Source organism: Arvicola amphibius, chromosome 6 (genome assembly GCF_903992535.2).
Source record: "Arvicola amphibius chromosome 6, mArvAmp1.2, whole genome shotgun sequence".
Classification (NCBI taxonomy): domain Eukaryota; kingdom Metazoa; phylum Chordata; class Mammalia; order Rodentia; family Cricetidae; genus Arvicola; species Arvicola amphibius.
The window spans coordinates 69,785,398-69,808,076 of record NC_052052.2 but is presented as its reverse complement, the minus strand read 5'-3'; the positions used below and the strand labels follow the sequence as shown (position 1 = coordinate 69,808,076).

The following is a 22,679-nucleotide window of genomic DNA, read 5'->3' as shown; positions in this document are numbered from 1 at the left end:
TAATATTAACAAAGAAATTACACACATCATAATCATTCAAACACAGAAAAGCTAGCTCCTTCATACAAAAGTTTACACAGATTAAGCTAGTACTACTACTGCTCTTTGAAGGATTGATTTCTTACAGATTCTATAAATGATGTACAATCAAGCATACAATCAAGATTCTTAATGTTAATATAAAATTTCAAGGGGATTCCAAAATTATCCATAAATTCTATAATAATATGCCTTTATAATTTTTACTAGAAGTTCATCGCGGACATAGATACACAAGAGGAATTTTGTGATTGTATTCTAAATGAATTAATTTTCATTAATTTTTTTTACTAATTGCACAGAACTAAGCCATGGTCAAGGTATGCTTTCTTGCTGGAAGATAGGGAAGCAGTACAGGAACATTAGATGGTCTCTATAAGGACAGTAAGTATGACTCAAGCAACTACACTGTGAATATTTTCACTTTGGTACCAAGGCCTCTCTGTAAAAAAAAAAAAAATGGCAATTGTGGAAGAAAATTGTAAAATAATTGGACAACATGAAAAAGACCCACAGTTAAATCTTGTGCAGTAATGGAAAATAATGTTATAAAAAGTAAGTCATTCCTTTTGTGAGGATTTGGGTTGCTTATCTATAAATGCTCTGCTTTTATGTCCTTGTCCTTAGGTCTCAGCTCTTGAGTAGTAGGGATTTGATAATTCACATCAGTCATTCACAATACATAAGTATGTGAATATAAGCAGAAGAACCCTATTTCGTTCAATGTGGGATTCCATGTCAGGGATTATATCATGTATCTAGGTTCCAACACTGGTTGTTCCTTACTCAGAGTCATATGTTATGCCACCATGACTTCACTGAATGTCAATTTTCCAGTGTGGCACAAATAGCTTGATTAAAAGGTAGTCTTGAAATCAAAGAAAGAGAAGTAAGGAGAGAAAAAAGAATAAAATCTCTGCTTGAAGGAGTTTTTGCCGTCTGTATTCCTGCTGCTCGAGGCGCTTGCAGGTGGCAGGACGCAAGTGAGGCAAATCTTCTGACATTTAGACAAACTTGGCAGTGAGATGGCACCCAGGAGGGTGCTCAACATCACAGCTGTTCTCTGCTTTCTGTCTTTCCGGAGAAAGACAGAAACATAAAGTTGTGCAAGAAGCATCTCAGGAAGAGTAAATCAAAACCACAGCAGAGAAATTCCATGGGAGATTGCTCTGTGATGGGGTTGGAGGAGAATCCTCTTCTGTAATTACCCCTTAATTTATCAGTTTGTGATGCCAGTTCTTCCTGCTGGTTTTCCCTAAGTGGCCAAGCAAGACAAGTCTAAGAAGCACCAAAGAAGTTTCCAGTCTTTCTAGAAGGAGCAACTTGAAATTACTTTGCCTTTTGATATTTTTCCACCTTTGTGCAATTATCTTCTTTTAATGCCTCGCAGAAAAGATTAAGAGAGAAAATGAGAAAATATAAATCCATAAGTCATGAACCCAATCAAGATGGCCACTCCATTCTAGAGAGGTTGTTATGGATAATGCTAACTGCTAACATGACAGAATCGCCTGGAAGGCAGATGTCTGGGGATGATCTTAATTAGGCCAGAAAATTCAGTTTAAAAATGAGCAGCAACGCCGCCTGCACTTGAGTTCTGGACAGACTAAAGAGGAGAAAGCACACTGACCACAAGCATTCATTGCTGTCTCTTGGTTGGCGATGCAATGTGATGGAATGTTTTAGATTCTTGTGCCCTTAACTTCTCTGGCACGACAGACTCTTCATGCTATCATCAGCCCTTTCTCTCTTAAATTACTTTCATCAGAGTCGTTCATTACAACAGGAAAAGAAACAAAGTCAGAGTCCTTGTGTGGGTGGTGTCGAACCACTGTGCGACTTCTCTACTTAGACATTTTTTTTCTGTGACCTTCGTCAATCTCGCTGCTCTACATTCAGTTTAATAACATGCTCTGTGAGGGACTGTGGCATATGACTGCAGTCATAGCCCCAAGAGGCTGAGGCAGGGAGAAAACAAATTGTATGTCAATCTGGGCTAATCCTTAAATAGATATTATCTCAACAAACAAGCAAACAAACAAACAAGCAAGCAAACAAGTAATACAAAACAAACAAACAAACAAGGAACAACCTAATAGGAACAAAACAATCCTTCCTCTAAGTCACCTTTCTATCCTTCAAATGCTCCCTGGGAAGTAATATGCCTACATCCTTCCATTTTATCTTAGCACACCCTGAAATTTTCCCAAATGCTCATTTGCTAATTTAGTAATCCTGATTAGAAAATAAATTTAATGAGATGAAATGCTTTATTTGTGTCATTGTATATCTGGTACTGTAAAAGGTAGTTGACACATAGTGGGTGCTCAAAGAAGGACTTGTTGAATATGAATGGCAGGTTAATTTGGAAACTGTATACACTTTGATCTTCTTCTTCCTACCCAGCTTAGACAAATGCTTCAAAGTTTATCACAACATTTTATTTCCTTTCAGTGCATCATAAGGAAAAAAATGGTAGATTAGATCCATACCATCTGAAAGTCTGAAACAGGGCTGAAGGTGCAAATAGGCACAGAAGACATTACCTGCCCCAGTGGTGGACACTAGCTTGGGCTTGCTTCGAGCACCATCTCCTTTGGTGGTGTAAGCTGTGACAGTGAGGGAGTAGGACGTTTCAGGCTGTAGCCCAGAGATGATCATGTCCTGAAACGACACACAATAAGAACACTCATTCAGAGGATGCAAGAGACAGCCTGGAGCAAATCAAGGTGGCTGATATTCATTCTGTGCATGCCTGGACATGCCCTGAAGCCATGCTAAGTGCAAGAGTTCCATGCCTTCAGCTCATGCTATGGAGATGGGTCTTGATGTTAATAGTGAGGTTGGGTATTGGCACATCCTCAGAAGCAGCTTTCAGGAGGAATCGTTAAGATAGAAATATGAACCCAGACTTCCTGAAACACTTGAATTTCAACTTCCTTAAATGTTTAATTAAAAAAAATACTGGTTTGGTAATCCAGGACTGCTTACCTATTTACACCCACATTTCCCAACATAGAATACTGCAACCCCAAAGAGTTGATGGAAGATAAGTGAATTTTATCAGGAAAAATTGGAACTATGTCTGGTTTATCACAGCAGTCTGATACACTATCTGGGACTTTGTGGCAGCATTTTCCCACACTGATGCCCTGCAGTGGTAGCCAGTGTGTTGAAGGGAAAGATACCAACATGGTATTTCAGCTCCCAGAAAGTTGCTAGGTAAACAGTTTATCTGTTAGATCTAGATATTCTTGAGATCAAAGAATATTTTTAAGATATCAGGGAATAATTACTATTTAATTTAAAAACTGAGAATAAAATCATCATACAATGAGGAGAATATTCTGGATATTTAGTGAATAGGCCATACAAATACGAATGAGACTTGAGTTTATGATATCAGTAATATGTGCTTATTAATTATTTCTGACAATATAGAAAAGGTTCAAATGACAAACTAGAAATGTTTAAATTCTTAGTTTTCTTTTAATAAGGGCCTGGAGCTATGATGACTCTAATACTAGATGATAATTGAACTAATTTTCCAATTGGATGATAAATGATCCTTCAACTAGAGCTCTGACTAGTGGCTCGTTCTGGTGTTTTCCATAGTCCTTTACACATTCCACAGAAGCATACAGAACACATACAAACCAATTAACAGACTACTTCATTTTTGCATGTTTTCAAGTAGTATATGAATACATTTAAGAAAGTATTCAATGTCATTATCTTCCAAAGCTATTGGCAATATGGGTGAGTGAGGAGTGATGGACTAGACCATGAGAAATACAGTAGAAATTTTCTCAGCAAAGTAATTTACAAGTACCATGGAACATAACTGCTGAAACTGATGCCAGATATGACAGCTTTGACAAGGTACTTTCTCAAAAGAATAAGAATACCATCAATGTGGAAATTGAAACAATTCAAATATCATTCTGTTGAGTGCTTGAAGATTTTATTCAGCCACACAGATAAATTTTTTAAAGAAAGATATATTGTATCTTTAGGACCTTGAAATGTTTTCACTACCATCACAGAGGACACCCAGACCAAGTAACTACCTGGCAACCGTATTATACATTATGGAGGACAAACTGATTATTCAAGAAATGATAATGGCTAACTTCCTGCAGGGTTTCCCAAGATTACTGCTGGATAGCAGTCAACCTAGGTATATACAAATAAGTCATCAAGGTTGTGCCAATTTAAATTCTATAAGGTTTTCGCCCATAAAATTAGGGATGGCCAGATGTCTTTCTATCTGCTCAGGTTGTTATATGATACAATAAGTGATATACATTGAAACAGCTCAAGTCCTGTGTACTAGAATAGATTTAACTGCACATAACCCAACACACAATCATGATACAGCTTGAGCTGCATTCCTTGTCTTTAAGTAAAATGCACTTGCATGGTGGCATTGGGATTACTCTGTGAGGCAGTGTAACCACTTTAAGGCCATAGTTCCTTCTGCCTCTCATTACCTCCTATCTCACCTGCACTTTTGCCTCTTAAACGTCTGTGTTCCTAAGATTCTGTTCCAGTGCTGTCAGCCTCACTTCCTTCAACCTTAGAAAATACTGCACTTATTGTGGAACTTGAAACAATCATTTCTGAATATATCCCAAATTAATGTGTAGCCACAACTTGGCTCTTTGCTCCAAGTAGCAATATAATGTAGAATCTGCTGGATGTCTTCCTGTGGCTTTTTTCACTGGTATCTTTCATTAAGTTCAACTTTAAAAACTAGAAAACAACCTCCAAAGTAGACTCTATCTACATATTTTAATGACTGATAATATCCCTTTAAAATTCAGAGGCTACTTTTGATCTAATTTTCTTCATTAAGGTCTTCATCTGCAAGTTTCCATCAATATTTGGCTTTAGATGCTGCTTCCTTTTCATTTCTGCTGCCTTAAATTTTATTGAATTTTGATCACTGCATGAGTAAATTAGAAAAATAATTGTTTTTCATATTTTCTATCTTTTCATGCTCCAATTTACCCATTAAGTCACTGTTTTTAAATAAAGTATTGGTCCATTCCATGGCTCATAGAATCAATTTATTCAACCATGACAATTATTAAACTAAATAGGAACTACAATGGACTTAAGTAGAAAATATTGAGCACATTACAGATTTAAAGATAAACCTGGTTTTATAAAACTTTTATTTCTTTCAAACACACATATGCACATGTTCTTACTATAAATGTGTTTCTTACTATGGATATTAGTCCTAGAAAATACCCGATACACTATTCATATTTTCCAAAAACTCCAAAACTAATCTTAAGCTTTCCCAATAAATATTTATTCATCAAGTCTAATGACACCCTGTGAGTTCATTTGCTGGCATTTAAAAACCTTTGATTTGTCTTAGGTCTACCTATCCTGATAGACCACAATGTTTGAAGGTCAATGTTCACAGCATTTTCATCTCTATATGCTTTACATATAGTATAACAGTGAATATCAAAAGATTGATAAATGCTAATTACATTCAGTCTAAAAACAGGAACATATTCTTTGCAACCTCTGCATTATATTTATTTTTAATATTTTTTTCACTATCTCTCCAGAAAAGAAATGAACATTCCTTAATCTCCTATTGACCTCTCAGCTCTCATAGTTTACTTCTTTGCTCTATTGCTTGGTAATTTTATTACAAAAATCTTTTATCTGTGTCCAATTAGAAGGTCCATTGTCACAAGACTCGAGGACAGTTCCATTGGCCTCCATGGCTACACCCACTGAGCACTGCTACAAACAGTGAACATTTCTTCCATTGCTCCAAATATGCACAGATACTGTCACCTATAGAACTGCCAGTCATCTCTTCTGTCGTTGTCAAGTATATTAGCATCCCTAGCAGTTATCTCTGAAATTATAGCCCTACTAGCATTGCCATTTATTGCCAAGACATTGTACCTTTATTAGGACATGTCTTTGTCTACATAATAATGGTTTCAGAACTTTTTCTATATATCTATTCTTCTTCCTAATTCCCATAAGAACTTCGATGATACATTTTCTATCACATGACTATCTTACATAGAATTGGCCCTTTAAAGGTAACATAAACTACTCATATACATTAAACAAAATACCACTTCTGTGAGACTCTTTTTACTTCTTGACTTTACCTACTAATGCCATTCAGTTTGTCTTTCTGTGACAAAATTTAGCCAGGTCTAGGTGGAGTTAATCAGTGTCAGGTCTACACTATGTGACACAGTGACTATATAACCCTAATGTGGAATAACCTGCATCAAATGCCCAATATAACCCATCTGGAAAAAATCCATTTAAAGCATGCTTCCTCTAACTGTGTCATAAGCTGGAGTTAGTAGCAGAAATCATACTATGAGGTCATGACTTTCCTTATGCAATAAGTAGCACCATGCTCAATTCACAAAACATGAAACAAACTGAAAAGTACATACATAGTTAAGACCAATAAAAAACAGTCCATTAGTTCATGCAACCAAGCAAATGTGAAACAAATCATGAGTGAGTAAAGACTGGTGTTGAAGAAAAACAAGCATATAAGGTCTGATTTTTTTTGTCAAACAGTAAAAATTTACTCACATGTTCAGTAGTATCATCAATTTCCCACTGATTGAGGTTAAGAAAATTGGGGATAGGGGACAAAATAAAAAGAAATGAAGAGAAACTTGTACCCTTATAAAGATGAGGTTAGCCTCCATTAATTTAAAATAGGAAAATACATTCATTAAAACATGTACAATAACATTCCAAAGAATAGGTGCATTATGATGCAGACATTCTTACTTTAAGGGGATTAAGGTAATTATGTGCTACTGTCATTGCTCAAACTAGCTTAGATTTCTTTTTATTAAGCAAATTTCTATAAATTCTATAAAATCTGTTTCTATAAAATTTCTTTACTATGTACCCATTTTATTCAATGAGAATGGGGTTTTCTGGAAGTCTGAATAAATGGATTTGGGGACTGGAAGACACCCAACAAACCAGTGGGTACAAGGCTATTCAAAGCTGGCCCCACTGACAAGTGTGTCCTGCCTTGCTGAGACACAAAACCCTCAGGTGGAATGGAATGAGTAGTTCTAGGAACCAAAACAATGGGGATTAGAAATGTGTGTATACACGTACACATATACGTAGAATATGATTCCATATTTATTAAAGTCCATACTTACCAGCAAATGCATGCATAGAAAAAGTCCAAAAGACCCTCTGAATCTGCCTTTCTAACTTCCTTCTTTATTGTATCTACATATTTTAATAGGACTAGAATAAAATGCCTATTTGTAATAAAAGGAATTGTCAAAGGCATATTCTGTGTTACATCAGCTATATTTGCAGAATTCTCTGCAAAACAGTCAAAAGTGAGAGCTATAGGAGAGAGCTACAATTTAGATCCCTCTGACTTTCGTTAGGATGCTTCAGATTAGAAGCAAAGATAAACATTTTTGTGAGGTGACAACAGAAAGACTTTGGAGGGAGAATGCTTCCATTAGCACTGTGGAAACACACATTAGTTCATATTTTTCAGAGATAAAAGAAAATAAAACTGGGCAACTCTTATAAAAGTTTTCATTTTTGTGACCTTTTCTACATTCATATAAAAGACCTTTTCATTTCAAATCTTATAATCTCACAAACCCCACTCATTTCTTCTGCTCAGTTACCATGAACTAAAGCATCCCGTATCTTACATATTCTATAAGCACAGTATCCCATCAGTGTCAGTATAGCAATGGCAAGCTAGGCCCTAGGCTATGTGCCATTTCCAAAAAAGCAGTAATAAATTGGTGTCTTCCTCTTGCTCCCAGGAAAATATTTGAGATACATGCAGATTAATTAAACATTCATTTAGGGGAGATTACCTCTAAGTTATAGGGAAAATGAAAATATTTGATGCTTTGCATTCAACAACTAACTACAAAGCTGGGTAGAGACAGCATGGCTGGGAACCACATGAGGTGGTTCCTGAGGTGAACCAAAGATCTCACACATGCAGATTACTCATTCTCAATAATTTCTTTGTTTGCATGGACTGTGTATGCAAGAGTGTATACATGACTTTGTGACATATATGTGTGAGGATTCATGGACACCTGTGTGACTGAAGGTCAGAGGACCACCTGGGGTATTACAATCAGGTACTGTCCACTTCCTCTTGAGAGAGGGTTTCTGACTAGTCTTGAACTTGAGAAGCAGGCTAGATTGGCTGACCTGAACACCTGCATATTTCTGTTTTCCCAGCTCTAGGATTACAAGTGTAGCCACCACACCTGCATTTTTGAAACTGTGGGGCCTGGGAAATAAACTTAGGTTCTCTTTGGAAGCTCTTTACTGACAGGGCATTTCCCTCAGCTCCCTAGAAATTCTCTAAACTTGCTTCAGTACACGAGAACGCATTTATTCTCTTGGAAACCTTAATTCAGTTTTTATCGTCTATGTTATTATCTTCACCTTCTGGGACAGGAAGCAACTATTCTCATAAAATATGTGACCTGATGAAATACTAAATAAAATACTGAGTTCTGTCCCCTGAATAAAAATGTCTGTTCTCTAGTGAAAAAAATATCATACATTGAGAAATTAGATCAACCTTGGTCCAAATAGTTTAAACACAGCAGAAATTAGAGCCTATCCACCAATATGTAGCTTGGAACACTTTCTTTTGATTAAGTTAAACTCATCATTATTTTTTGAAGTTAGAAATGTGAATTTGGATGTAGATATAAAGAGTATAGTATCTATTTTTTAAAGTGACTTGTAATCAAAACTGAAAAGCATTTTATTTCAGTTTATTTTCAGTTGTTATTACTTCTAAGTAAAAGGTAAACATATAACAATGGGTTTTAAAATCTAGAATTTATGTGAGTTTTTTGTTAACGAGACAAAAAATTAGCAATTGAACCAGGACTAGAAGCAATGTTAACCAATAAAAGAGGCTCACCTGTGCATCAGCCAGCATGACATCCTTCAGCATGGGCTGGCCCTTGGGCTCACCGTTTTCCATTCTCACATAGTGCACCTGATATCCTCTTATCTGGCCATGCTGCTTATTGGGCACAGGTGAACGCCACGAGACTTTAACAGCCGTGGCATTGACAGCCTCCACCTCGACTTTGCGAGGAGGCCCACTGGGAACTGCAACAACATCATGGGTAAAAGACAATTACAGGCACTTGCCACCCAGCGAGAGTCCTCTCTTTACTTAAAAATGGGTAGACCCACTATGCTTCATTGAAGAACACAAACATCTTCAACTAAGGAAAATGCTCAACCAATCTGCTCTACATTTTAAGAAAAGATCAAAAACCATGACCGATGCAAAAACCAAAATGGAAGAAAAAAAAGAAAAAAGAGTATCAGAGAAATAGAAAAACATGTAAAAAAAATGTACAAAAGCCAAGGAAGATGCTTTGTGTTCCAAAGCATTAAAGCACAAAGAAGTATTGCATTGAAATAATAACAAAAACAGACTGTTGATAGTTGTGTGTTTTTTTTAAAGTTTTCGTTTTTAATAGCAGAATAAAAAGATTCTTGACTATATGGATTCTTCTTTTTTTTTTCATATCAAGAGGCCGTTCCATACAAGAGATGCCAAAAATCACAAGATAAAAGACAGAAAGAAGGTGGCAGTTTTGAAAGTTAAATCCGCAATGAAAGAGAATTCAGTAAAAATGCCAAGAAAAATATAGGAGACGTGAGATGGAGGTACAGAGAAAATCTGGATCATAGGACCATAGGAGCAAAGTGTCCCTTTAAAAGGCAGAAAAGTGTTGTACTGAAATTGAAAAAAGAAAAAAAAAAAGCCCAAGATGTAGGAAAGGCAGGTCTTTGGCAAAAACAGGTACATAATAGAAATGTTGGATCAAAAATGATGAGCAGAAAAAAATAAGAGAATAATTGTTAGCCTATCAAAAGCAGACCCAGACTGTGTCAGAAGGTGCGAACTGACGGAGCGGAGGCAACATACCATCTTCATCGGTTCGAATCAACACGGATAAGCTCTCAGGGCCAGGGCCGACATCTGTGTGGGCAGTCACAGTGATCCGGTATTCAGTCCATTTTTCCAGCTGTTCCAAAAGGTATTTGGTAGTATCCGAAGGAATTCCCAAAACCTCATGAGGCTTGTAGTCTTCCCCATCCACTGCAGTATACTTGAGGGAGTATTCAGTGATAATGCCATTCTGTTTTTCCACGGGTGGAGGTTGCCAACTTACCAAAATACTAGTGGAACTTGGACTGATGCAACTAATATCTTGAGGAGGAGCTGATGGCTCTTATTTTGGTAGTGAGTTAAAGGAGGATTTGAGTGAAAGGACAGGAGTGGTTGGAAAAAATGATAAAACAAAAGAAAAGGCAAAAATAAATAAATGAACAATAAGGGCAGAAAAAACAAAAATAAACTTAAAATTTTTAACATAAATTCATGTACCTTGGCTTAGTAACATGAGTAAACAAAAAATGAATCAATGATCAAAATAACTGTTAAATAATGAATGGGGGAAATGCGTGAAAATGAAACCTTGTGGTAATAGAGCCTCAAACAAAGTTACCTACCTGCAATTTAAATTCTTCTTCTAAATCAACTCCTTGGTATCTGCCATCCTCACTCTACTGACTATCCAGCACCTCCCAACTCTCAACTAATTCCAGTTTATAAACTTGAGATTCTAGAAATGCCATTTACTGATGCCGTTATATGTGTGTCTTTCCACATTCTAGAGTAGGGAAAACTCATACACAGCACTCATCTCTGGAAGGATCCGGAGGTGTACAAAGGTGCAGTAACTTATAGACGCCCTCCTACTTCATTCAATTAAGGAAAAAAAGAAAAAAGAAAAACCCAACAAACATAAAAGGGTTCACCCTATCTAAAAAAAAATCTAAGTCAGGCTGACCAGTTTTAATGAAAAGTGTTAATCTAATATTGATTGTAGCCCCAATAAAATGAGCATGCAGAATCATTAAAGGCTGAGAATGCACAGGTCAAGATTTACCTACCGAGGGCAATGTCAGGCTTGTTGATTCTGACTGTACTTACCCTAGGTCAGCTTTCAGCTTTTTTATTATAACTCTTCGTGTGACACCATTGCTAGTAAAGAATTAGATCCCACCAGCAAATTTTGGTAAAATTGGTAATAATCAGCTATCCCTTACAAAAGGTCAACAATACAGCAATTCAAAATACCTAGTTAACCCCCCAAGGAATCATCTAGAAATTATACAATTTATTCTCAGTAGTTTCATTTTTGTATTCAATAATTCATCGAAATTAGACTCATTTAAGAGTTAAAGCACACACTTTTACTGCCCATTCTAAAATAAGCTAGCCATCTTCTAATCAATTATTTACCATCAAATTACCCCAATGCATCACTAGGTCAGGAAATATAGACAAAATACTGCACCCAGAAATCCCAGACAATAGCTGCAAAACTATTCAAGATAAATCAAATGGATGTCTAATTGTCAATACTTATCAAAGAGAAAATGATGGTATTAGGAGACATCACATTTTCCATCAAAAGCAATCTTTTTGGTAATATTTATGGAAACCACTGTGTTCTGAGCATGGAGCAGCCCCATTATAAGAACCTGCAGCTGCACGCAGGACGAAGGCGCAGCAGAGATAGGGAAGTCAAGGGAACAGAACACCATTCAGGGAACAGATGTGCTGCTTATTATTCCATTATTCTCAGATTTATCTAAATAGGTATTTTCTGTGAATATTCCCAATGTCTACGTGGACACTCGCAGAGTCAGAAAGCAGTTATATGCACCGAGCTTTCCTTCTGCAAGGAACAAATACATAATAATCACTAGTTTGAAAGGAAATTGTTTTGCCTTTTGCCAGTCCGTTCTCTGACATCTGGTTTCTCTAGTGTTTTCAAGCAGCACGTTTTTTCAGACAGCCATATCATTTGTTGGAAGAGGACAGATCTCATTTTTACCCATTTCTCAGGCCGACTAACTCCTCTGAAAGTTTCTACATAGAACATGGAAATTAAGGCCTACTATTTGGACCATATTTAAAAACAGCATAGGTCCTTTGTGTGCAGTGTCTCCAAAGTAGAGTGTTGACTGCCACAGAGAAAGTTGTGGTGAATGAGCACATTAGCAGATTTTTTGTTGGTAAAAAAAAAAAAAATCAATTGTTATAAGCATCTCCTAGTGAGAAATGGGCAACAAGGAAGCAAAGAGAGACACCTACTTGATTGCATGGTTCTAGCTGATATTTCAGTTGTTGATGCACCCAGGCCTTGAGGAGAGCGTGCAGACAGACGGAAGTAGTATAAGCTGTTTGGTTTCAGCCCTTGCAGCCTGTAAGATGTGCCTGGCTCAATGGTGATTCGCTGCTGCAAGTAACAAGAAGAGTTGGTTATATTCCTGGGAACTGGTACAAATATAGCTTTTGTTACAAATAAACTTTTGTAACGTTAAGACTTCTGGCATAACTATATGCCATTATCACATTATAGCAAAAAAGAATCAACAATAACCAGGAGTATGCTGGAAACTATGTCACTAATATGCCATAGTTGAAAAAGTATATTTCTACAAAAAGAGGCTGAAATAGGTATACCAGTATTGGTATTTCCAATGCTGACAATTATCCAGTGCACAAAATCAGAGTCAAGGAGAGGTAAAGGCCAGATGTACTGCATCCTAAAGATGGACAAGGTACTGTGACCACAAAGGTAAAAGTCACCAGACAACCTTGACCATGGAGGATGCTGGACATACAAAATTCAATTCAATCACATACCCAGGTTTTCCTCCAGTCTATACTCCAAATGAGGAGCAAATATCATATGACTAAAACTAGCAAGAATACACATGATGTTCCTATAAAGAAGTGAGGGACTAGGAACATAGCTCACATAATTACCACAGCATACATAATGTACAGAAGACCCAGGTTTGGATTTCCTACCATAAAGCAAAACAAAGCAAAAACAGATGCTGCTGTCCATCCATTCTTACAAAATCACCCCTGGGGGAAGGAGAGGCAAGTGGATCAGGAGTTTAAGGTCATTTTCAGTTACTTGGTGAGTTTAAGTCCAATATATTTTAAGAGAAAACATACAAGCAGAACAAACTCAAATTTTAAAGAGATCTTAAATTCCCGATGGGAGCAAAACTACTTGTGACAGTCCCAATAATTTCTAAAAACTAAGACTACCACTGTTGCTTTCTTCAAAACAAGTTGAGGACTTTTTGTTGCCATATTGCATACAGTTAGAAATAAATGTTCCTATACCCATTAAAGTATTAACTTTAATTAATTAAAATTAATTATTTTTTAATTATGAAGGCCTCCATCATACAAAAAGAACTACAAGCAATTAATATTCTTGTTTATCAAACCAGGGTTTCAAATCTGACTTCTCACTTTAGCAAAAGTGTGTCTGTCTATGGTTAACCAATTTCAGGTAGAACATCAGCTCAGAGTAAATATTAAAATACAAATAAACATATAATTGAATAGAGTCATGAACAATCAGAGCTTAGTAAGCTGCTCTGGGAGAACTGAAAGACAATGAGAAGAAAGCAGACGGTGGAGGACAAATGGTGGACTAATGGCCACCTCTTAGAGGGAAAATTGAGAGTCCCCTAAAGAATCTTAGAGCTCTGCTTGATAAGGGTAAGTATGCATGATAAGGCATTTCTTTTTGCTTTTGATTTCTATAGCTTTAAAAATCTATTATTTTACTTTCACGGCATATTAACATTTTATATATAGTCATATTCATATCAAATAATGCTTAACATGACAGTAAACAGTTGCTATGGGCATTTTTCTCTTGAACAAATTTGAACAAATTCATCAGTCAGTCATGTGTTAATATAATGACCAAAATAAATACTATGAGCTATTGCAGAAAAACAAAGTGTTCCTCCACTTTGTGGATTTCTGTCTCCCCATGACCTAATGCCTGTATTACTCGGGGGGGGGGGTGAATCAAAGCATTTCACTTTGAACAAAAATTTCATGGTCTCTACCTTCAAATCTCCAAATTTCTAGTCTTTTTTTATGTCTTACCTCTTCTCCTTGCTCCCCATCTCTGTAGACCAGTTCATAGCTGGCAATGGTATCTGAACGTGGTGGTGTCCAAGACAGCAAAATACTTGTTTCAGATTCAGGTTCTGCCTTGAAGTTTAGTGGCTGCCCTGGTACTAGAATGGGGAGGGAAAGGATTGAGCTCACCATTACCACCAGGATTCAGAAACTTCCAGTTAAGTACACATTACACGTAATAAAGAGAGAAGCCCTTACATCCTCAGAGATGGCCTCCTTGTATAAAGTTCATTTATACACTCCAAAAGGATAAGAATAACATGGTGAATATTCTCCCACTACTTGAATAGTATAATATGTACACAATATGAAGTAGAATTAAATAGGCTCATTGTGTATCTATCTCGGAAATCAGTTGTAAATACAGTAAAATTATGGATTTCAAATAACATGGTAAAATATGATATGATTCATATAATATACACATATAATCCCTAACTACATTCTACATATCTGTTCTTATACCCAGAGAGAAGTGAGGTTCTCTTTACTCATCAATGAAACTTCTCTTCGCAACAGATGGAGACCATAACAGAAACCCAGAATTGATCAAAATGCATAGTTGTGGAACACAGTCCCAATGGATTCATCTACAACACAACTCCTTCATTTAAGGCTCATAAATCATAGCTGAAGAGGAGACAGAGAGACTGCAAAAGTGAGAGGATCAGGAGATTTTTTAACAAAATTTTGTCTCTAGAAATGTCAGAATCTACACCCATCAAGTCTCACCAATATGGCTGCTGCCTAAAAATGACCTGAACATGGAGTATACCAATAAACATGCTAACATGGAATGGGCAAGGATCATGAGACAAGCATCTAAATATAGAATGCTGAAAGCAGGAAAAAATAGTCTTCCCCAAGGCAGAGCATACCAATTGGTTATCCAATGTCAAGTAGTCAATCCTGAAATCAATCATATACATAGAAGTAACACTGTAAAAATAAATCAGGCTGAATTTGTATATTTAGGAATACATACACATACACATGTGTGTGTGCACACATAGGGGGAGAAAGAGATAGAGAGAGACCTATACATAACAAAAAAGAAAGAGAAAGCATAAAGAATAACACATAACAAATTTGAATGAGAAAAGAAGGAATATGTGGAGGATCTGCAGGGAGGGAAAGGGTAAATGATATAGTTATATTAAAATATCAAAAATGAAAAAAAATATAACTGAATAAAAAAATTTCAAAAAATCTCTAGTACCTCATGTAACATGTAGTGCTATTTCTAGTTGTGGTGGCCTGGGTGAAAATGATGCCCCATAGGCTCATAAGGAGTAGCATTATTTGAACAGATTAGGACCTGTGGTATGGAGTAGGTATGGCCCTGTTGGAGAAGTGTGTCAGTGTGCTGGCTTTGAGGTCTTAGAACCTAAAGACAGGCCAAGTAGCTCTGTCTCTTCCTGATGTCTATGCATATGGATGTAGAACACTCAAGCTCCTTCTCCAGTACCACATCTACCTGCATGATATCATGCTTCCTACCATGATGGCAATGCCCTACACCTCTGAATTGTAAGCCAGGCACAACAAAATGTTTTCCTTTATAGGACTTGCCATGATCATGGTTTCTCTTCACAGAAATAAAACCCTAACTAAGGCACTAATAATGTTTATATAATTCTACCTTAACTCCTTAACAGAGTCTCTGAGCAATAATAGCCTTTCAAACTTTTATCTCAACTGGTTATATTTTAAAAAGAAGTTAGGAAACAAAAGTAAAACAAAACCCCCTTAAGTATAAATAATTACTTGCAGCTCCTAGATTAAGTTATTTAAAGCATAGAGTCTAATGATTAGACCGAATATTAGCATCTCATCCCAAACAGTTCTTTCGTAAACTACACACAAATTAGTGAGATTCTAAAATGTACTTATCAACAAATTATGGTAACAGAAGCCAACTATTATCACTTCTCATCAGTCATTCAGTCACCTAACTGATAATTCAGAAGAGTCACACATGAGATATAATAAATAATAAAAACTTTAGCAGTTTAAAATACTCAAAGTTTAATAATCCAATCTTCCTTACTAGCTCATAACTGCATTATCTATGTTCAAACCATTATACAAAATACTAAGGTCCACAAGTCTCCACATCTAGCAGGGTGCTTTTGCCTCTGTCTGGTCTGATTGTTGGTGCCCATACCTTGCTATTGTTTAGTAATTTAACCATTACCCTTGATATTATGGAATGGTACAATATGGTATGACTGAATCTTTCTATATTTCCCATACTCACATGAGAAATAGAGTATATTTTATAAAATGTAACAACGACAAAAATAAAATACAAATAAAGATAGGCACAGCAGGACAAAAGGGGTTTCTAAAGTATTTTTCTAGCAACTAGAGAATACAAATTCTCAAACACACATGAAATAACATGATTTGTACATGATGTATGATATAACTTGCAAATAATACTTGAGATATAATTTTCACATGAGAGGAGGTCTTTGGAGATATAGGATATATTGTTTCTCTTTTACAACCATTTTTCTGAAACTTGATTACAGAATAAGAAAACCTCACCCTTTTTCTTAAATGGATATATGTTTTTTAGGCAACCTAGCCATCAGCACAGTGTTTTGCCAGGGTGTCTGTGCATGCTGTGAAAGGGTGGCCTGCTCAGGTTTACACTTATGCCCAAGGCCAGTAATATTCCTTGCCTGCCCCTCTATCTCCACCCCCTATCCCAAAGCCTGTGCCTGTACCTTGACATTCTCATTAATCTGATGTCTCTGGGAACTGCCTTCCAGACAGGTTATCATTCTTTCCCAGTGCCTTCCCAGTGAGTGACCTCATATAGCTATTCAGCTTGAAAGACCAAGACAGAGGAACATGAAAGATCAAGAGGCAAGGCAAGGGGCTCAGGAAGAAATAAAACCATATGGTACTTGGCAAATGGAAAATACATTATCTAAGAGGTAAAAGTCAAAAGCCTGGCTCATGCTACAATGGTCGCAAAGAGCCGTTGGGCTGGTGGGATAACTGTGACAGGGTTCCAATAATCAGATGATGAATGGTTTTCTTGGTGTGATATATATATACACACACATGAATATATGATAGTAATTCTTCTATACTTATATTGCTTATTTCTTCCCCTTATTCCCCACAAATCTGTGAAATAATAAAGTCTGTGTTAATGTGTGATTAAAACCAAACTAGAACCTAGTTTGGATTTCAATAATTAGAAACACAGACAATTCCAAAGCAGCTCAGGAACAGTCACTAGGTAGGGATTTGCTCCTGTCTAAGGCTACAAGTTGACACTGACTGAAACCATCTTAGAAATCTAATTAACTTTTGCTTACTTACACTGTTTGATTTTTTTTAAATTTATCTTCCCTGTATTCCTGTTTGGTCTCAATGTTTCATTCTTGTTTAGTGACACAGCTTCAACTGATCTAACTCTGTTTGGTTCTAAAAAGAGCTCTTATTGCTAAATAATAAATTGAATAGGAACATCAACACCACAGACAGGACAGGTTTCTTTTCCTTTGTAACTTTTGGACAATACAGTATTGGGTAGATGACTTAATTGAAAGTCCTGCCATCTAATAGGCTTGAAGCCTTCCTTCCTTTTCTTTTACAGACTCGTTTTGAAGTCGTTTGGGGGGAAAAGCATGTTTCTTAACTTTGAAATCTGCAGTGGAGACCTAAGCTCCTCAGGAAAGAGGAGAATAAGGATGCTCTCTGGAGGCGTCAGGCCAAACAGGAAAATGCATGCCTAATGGAGGAGGCACACAGGGTCTCACTAGGCACCAGTAGATAGCTACCTTGTGGAATGGAAGCCCGCATTAGATCTAGTATCGATATATATTAAAAAATATATTGATAATGCATCTTTACATAACAAGCTTTCAAATGTAAGTGAATTAAAAAATAATGGGATTTAGAAAAACAATGCGAAGGCAAAATGCTTCAATATGTTCAATTCAGTGTGTCCATCGGACACATGCATTGCCTTTTCATTCTACCATCCGCACAAAGCGCTTATGGATACCAAGAATCCCACTTCTTGGAAACTGTGGGTGGAACAAAGAGTACCATTTCCTTGGGATCAGATTTTAAATTAGAAACAACCAACATGAGTTGAAGATTCATAGGGAAAACAAAACTGCTTAGAAATGAATAGATGTATTCCCAAATGCCCAAATACATTGTTTTAATGATCATTAGAAAAATATGCAGGAAAATATTTTAAGGGGACTCAACACTAACGTATTTGTTTGCTTCAGACTACCCAGAGACAAAGATAGTTTTAATGCCTCTCAACTGATATTGCATGCCAAATATAATGCTGAAGATCTATTTTAAATTATATTCCTGTTTTCATACTACACAAACATATTTATATACAAATTTATAGATATGTTTATGCACATATATGTATTTATTGTTTTCCTCTTTGCCTTTACATGTTAGACTTCATTTATTGACATTTTTCATCTTTATATACTAGATTTATTTTATAAGCATCATATGTCATTTTACTTAGGATATTTTCTGTATTGTAACAGTCCCTGTACCAATTTACTGAACATCAAGGATAGGAAACAATTTTGACTTACTAAAACTCATTAAAAAATTGCACATGTAAATTTAAATGTAATCACTATACGTTAGAATAGAAATATGCCAGTATTAATCACAATCCAAATTGAGAATTAACCAAGAAAAGAAAAAATGGGAGTGTAGTACAGATATGTCTTTAAAATTGTTCTTAGGATTTGGGGAATAACAAACTAGGTAAGACAATTAGTTGTGTAAAAATGAGAACCTGAATTCAAATTCCCAGTACTTATGTAAAAAATTGTATATGCCCATGCATGCCTCCAATTTCATCACTGTGGGAGACAGAAAGAGTGTGGTCATTAGGCTTGCTGGCCACCAGCCTAGCTCCAAGCTAAGTGAGAGACCTTTTCTCAGGACAATAAGGCAGATAATAGAAGGGCTTGAAACTTGATGTCCTCCAAGGAACTCTGTATGTTTGTATAGGCATTTGCACCTGTACACACATACATGTGTGTATACACCATAGAGATTCATTTCACATACTTATACATAGATACAAACACACAATGTGCATAAATAAATAAATGATAACTGAAGAGATAAATACATAAAATTATACTTAAACACTTCGTATATTTGGTTACTTATATTCTACTTGACAATTTAATGTCCACAAAGATAGAAAAATAGTAACTATCAATCCCAAAATAAAATAAAAGGCCCACTGATGAATATCAAGTACTTGGATATTACTCTAATTCTTATAATCAACATAAATACATTTTAAAAATACTAAGAAATGAGAGAAAGCCTTCATTGTCATCTGAAATGTTGATGCACTAGAGGAGATCAGTGAGTAAAATTTAGTGGCTATCTCTGAAAAGCCCACCCTACAGTGCTAATCTACAACTTCATCTCACTGCATAATAAACATGAAATGTTGCAAAGGCAATAGAAGCCCCATTATTGCTAAGATAACTAATACTTTAAGGTGGCACATATTTTCTAACATATGCATGTAGCATATCGGCGAATGATAATAAAAGCAAGAGTGAGAATCTGATAGTAAAACCTGACAAAATTCAAAGCAAAATACCCTATATGTGAGAGCCACGACCATATATCGTCAGCTGCCATTAAATATAAATATGAAAAATCAAGCTTTATTATGTCTGTATTTATCCATTCCTCATTTCTACATTGTTAAAACCATTCACAGAAAGCTTACAGTGGGCTCACATTTTTTGAGCATTAGAGTAAAGGCTTTTTAAAAAAAATTTGCTTGTATTGGCCTGTTGATATAAACTAATTTAAAGTTTTAGAAAATTCTAGAGACCTTGAGTCAGTATTTTTCAATTAAACATTTATATTTTAACATTTTTCTGATTTAAATGTTGTTGTAGACTTCTTTTCTGTAAAATATTAAAAGTAAGATGGCTGGGTAGTGTACACTTCCAATACCAGCATTTGGGAAGAGAGGCATCAGGAGTTCATGGTGGTCCTCAGCTGCAGAGTGAATTCAAGGTCAATCTACACTAAATACTCTTAAAAGAGTCTGCAGACAGGTCCAAATGAAGTTGGAAATTTTTTTTTAATTTATTAAAAATTTCTACCTCCTTCTCTCCTCCCATTTCCCTCCCCCCCCCTTCCCTCTCCAGTCCAAAGAGCAGTCAGGGTTCTCTACCCTGTCAGTCAGGATGGCGAGGGGTACGCCCACCCACTGAGATAGTGGGGCTGATCTAATGGGAGCTCACCAAGACCAGCTGGACTGGGTCTGATGGAGCATGTGATCAAACTGGACTCTCTAAACGTGGTGGTCAATGAGGGCTGACTGAGAAGCCAAGGACAATGGCACTGGGTTTTGATCCTACTGCATGTACTCGCTTTGTAGGAGCCTAGTCTGTTTCGATGCTCACCTTCCTAGAGCTGGATGGAGGGGGGAGGACCTTAGACTTCCCAGTGGTTGGAAATTCTTTCGAAAGAAAGATCAGAAATGACACAAACCAGAATTTAAGGTTTATCATGCCTGTTGGCATTAATTTCAAGCAATATTTATATAAAGCATTAAGGATGTAGTTCCTAAGACTTCTTTAGCAGTTCTATGTTCCTTGTACCAAATATAGTTAGCATATATTATTGCAATAATCAATTCCAGAAAACTACAGAGTGTATTTTTTTTCTTTCTGGATGTTTTAGGTGAAATAAATGAGGGGTGTGTCACAGTATAAATGTTTTCCTTGCCAACATCCATCCATTCTCTATGTCTTCGAGGTAAGCTAACTGTAAAGCACAATTGTACCAGAAAATAGAGCTATGGAAAATGAGCAGTGACCCATAGTTCTAGGAAACAATAACTCCAGCAAAAATAAATTTTATATCTAAAGATAATTATAGTCTGCTGTACCAATATTCACAGCCAAGAGGATTTATTCTTTTGATTGAATATGAAATAGTTATCATGTTCTGACTTTCTCTACCACGATGAACACACTACATAAATCTACAAGTTCTATCCATCAGAATGTCGATTATCATAGATAAAATGCAAAATGCTTACTTCTCTCTTAAACTAACTTTGTTTTTCAGGACAGTCTTTCTTATTTATTCATTTTGTATCCAATTTAAACACAATGAGTAATGTTGGTGTTGGGTGATTCATGGTTATAAAATGAAACAAGAATGGGTCATACCCCAAAGACGCCAAAGTGACCTTTTTATGTCTATGTAATTAAAATACACTTAAATTATTTTGAACAGTATCTTTTTGTAGCCTTACTGAAAACAAAACTCATACTGAAAACTATGGTTTTCTTAGGAATGTTTGATGATGGCAACATACTCAGGGTAGCCATGATTCTAGGGACCAGGAGAAGGCTCAGCAAGAACTTCACCAGACCTGATAGCCCTGCATTTGACAGCTGCCAATAATGTTCAACCGCCTTTGTTAGTGAAGTCTACAGGACACCTCCAATCACTCTGCTATGTGGGAGGTCATAAGAAACTATGGCCTTTGACAGGCATTAGGTTCTCTGCCTTTTCACATCTCCATGATAATTCAAGCTACAGTTTATGGAAAGGTACAGGAAATTTCTTTATGTCAGAGACAGAAACACACACACACACACACAGAGAGAGAGAGAGAGAGAGAGAGAGAGAGAGAGAGAGAGAGAGAGAGAGAGAGAGAGAGAGGGAGGGACGGAGAGAGAGAGAGAGAGAGAGAGAGAGAGAGAGAGAGAGAGAGAGAGAGAGAGAGAATGCACCTTTGTACATTCCTGTACATTTTCTAATTTTGCTACTGAATTAAAGCAGACCTCCCAAAAGGAAAATTACCAGATCGAATTGACTCAACTGTTCTTTCACACACAGCATCCATGCATCTATGCTTATATCCACTGGTAGTTTACACAATACACTATTTAAAAACCACTTTTACATTTTTCACCAAGTTGGGATAGAAGGATACGTTTCTATAATTCAATATTCTGAATATAAAGATATTCATGAGTCTTTGGGATTTGCATTTTTTGACTGAATTTTGTTTCAGAAAAAAAAAATCTTGTTTCTTGGGTAGTTAAATCCTTTGTCTCCTGAATATAAATTAAAACACTGCAGCTTGCTAGGCTTAAGTTTGTGGTTATAAAACTTAGCCAAACCTAGTGCCTGGGCATAATAATGATTTTAAGAAAAATGATTATCTTTTTAACTCCATTCAAAACACTTGAAACATTTCAGAGTTGAAATTAAAATTAATCTTACTATATTTGTAATTTTAAATAATAATAAGAAGAAATTATATAGTCTCCAACTTTATTTACCTACTAAATACCTAGTGGGTACAAACACACTAAAGCGATCACATTAGGATATCCATCATTTTAAAATTGATGGCAGTTAGAAGGATCCAGGGTCCTTTGGCTTCAGCTACACCAGTAACCTTATGACCCAAGACCTAAATATGCTTCATTTTTACTCCCTTAGTTTACTTTCTGTCAAAGTCTTC

General features: G+C 36.2%; 1 protein-coding gene across 23 annotated transcripts in view; it reads right to left on the bottom strand.

Annotated features, from left to right (window-relative positions):
* Window positions 1-22,679, bottom strand: part of Ptprd (protein tyrosine phosphatase receptor type D) — a 481,801-nt gene that overhangs the window by 150,968 nt on the left and 308,154 nt on the right. For 12 of the 23 annotated variants that reach the window (XM_038332360.1, XM_038332366.1, XM_038332361.1 and 9 more), the window contains 2 exons: window positions 14,102-14,235; window positions 12,269-12,413 (listed from right to left, as the gene is read on the bottom strand). In XM_038332360.1, the coding sequence (XP_038188288.1) occupies window positions 12,269-12,413; window positions 14,102-14,235 (279 nt within the window). Of the gene's footprint in view, window positions 1-2,585; window positions 2,704-9,001; window positions 9,196-10,027; window positions 10,334-12,268; window positions 12,414-14,101; window positions 14,236-22,679 lie in introns of all 23 variants that reach the window. The other 11 variants (XM_038332350.1, XM_038332356.1, XM_038332352.1 and 8 more) reach the window with 1 other exon arrangement.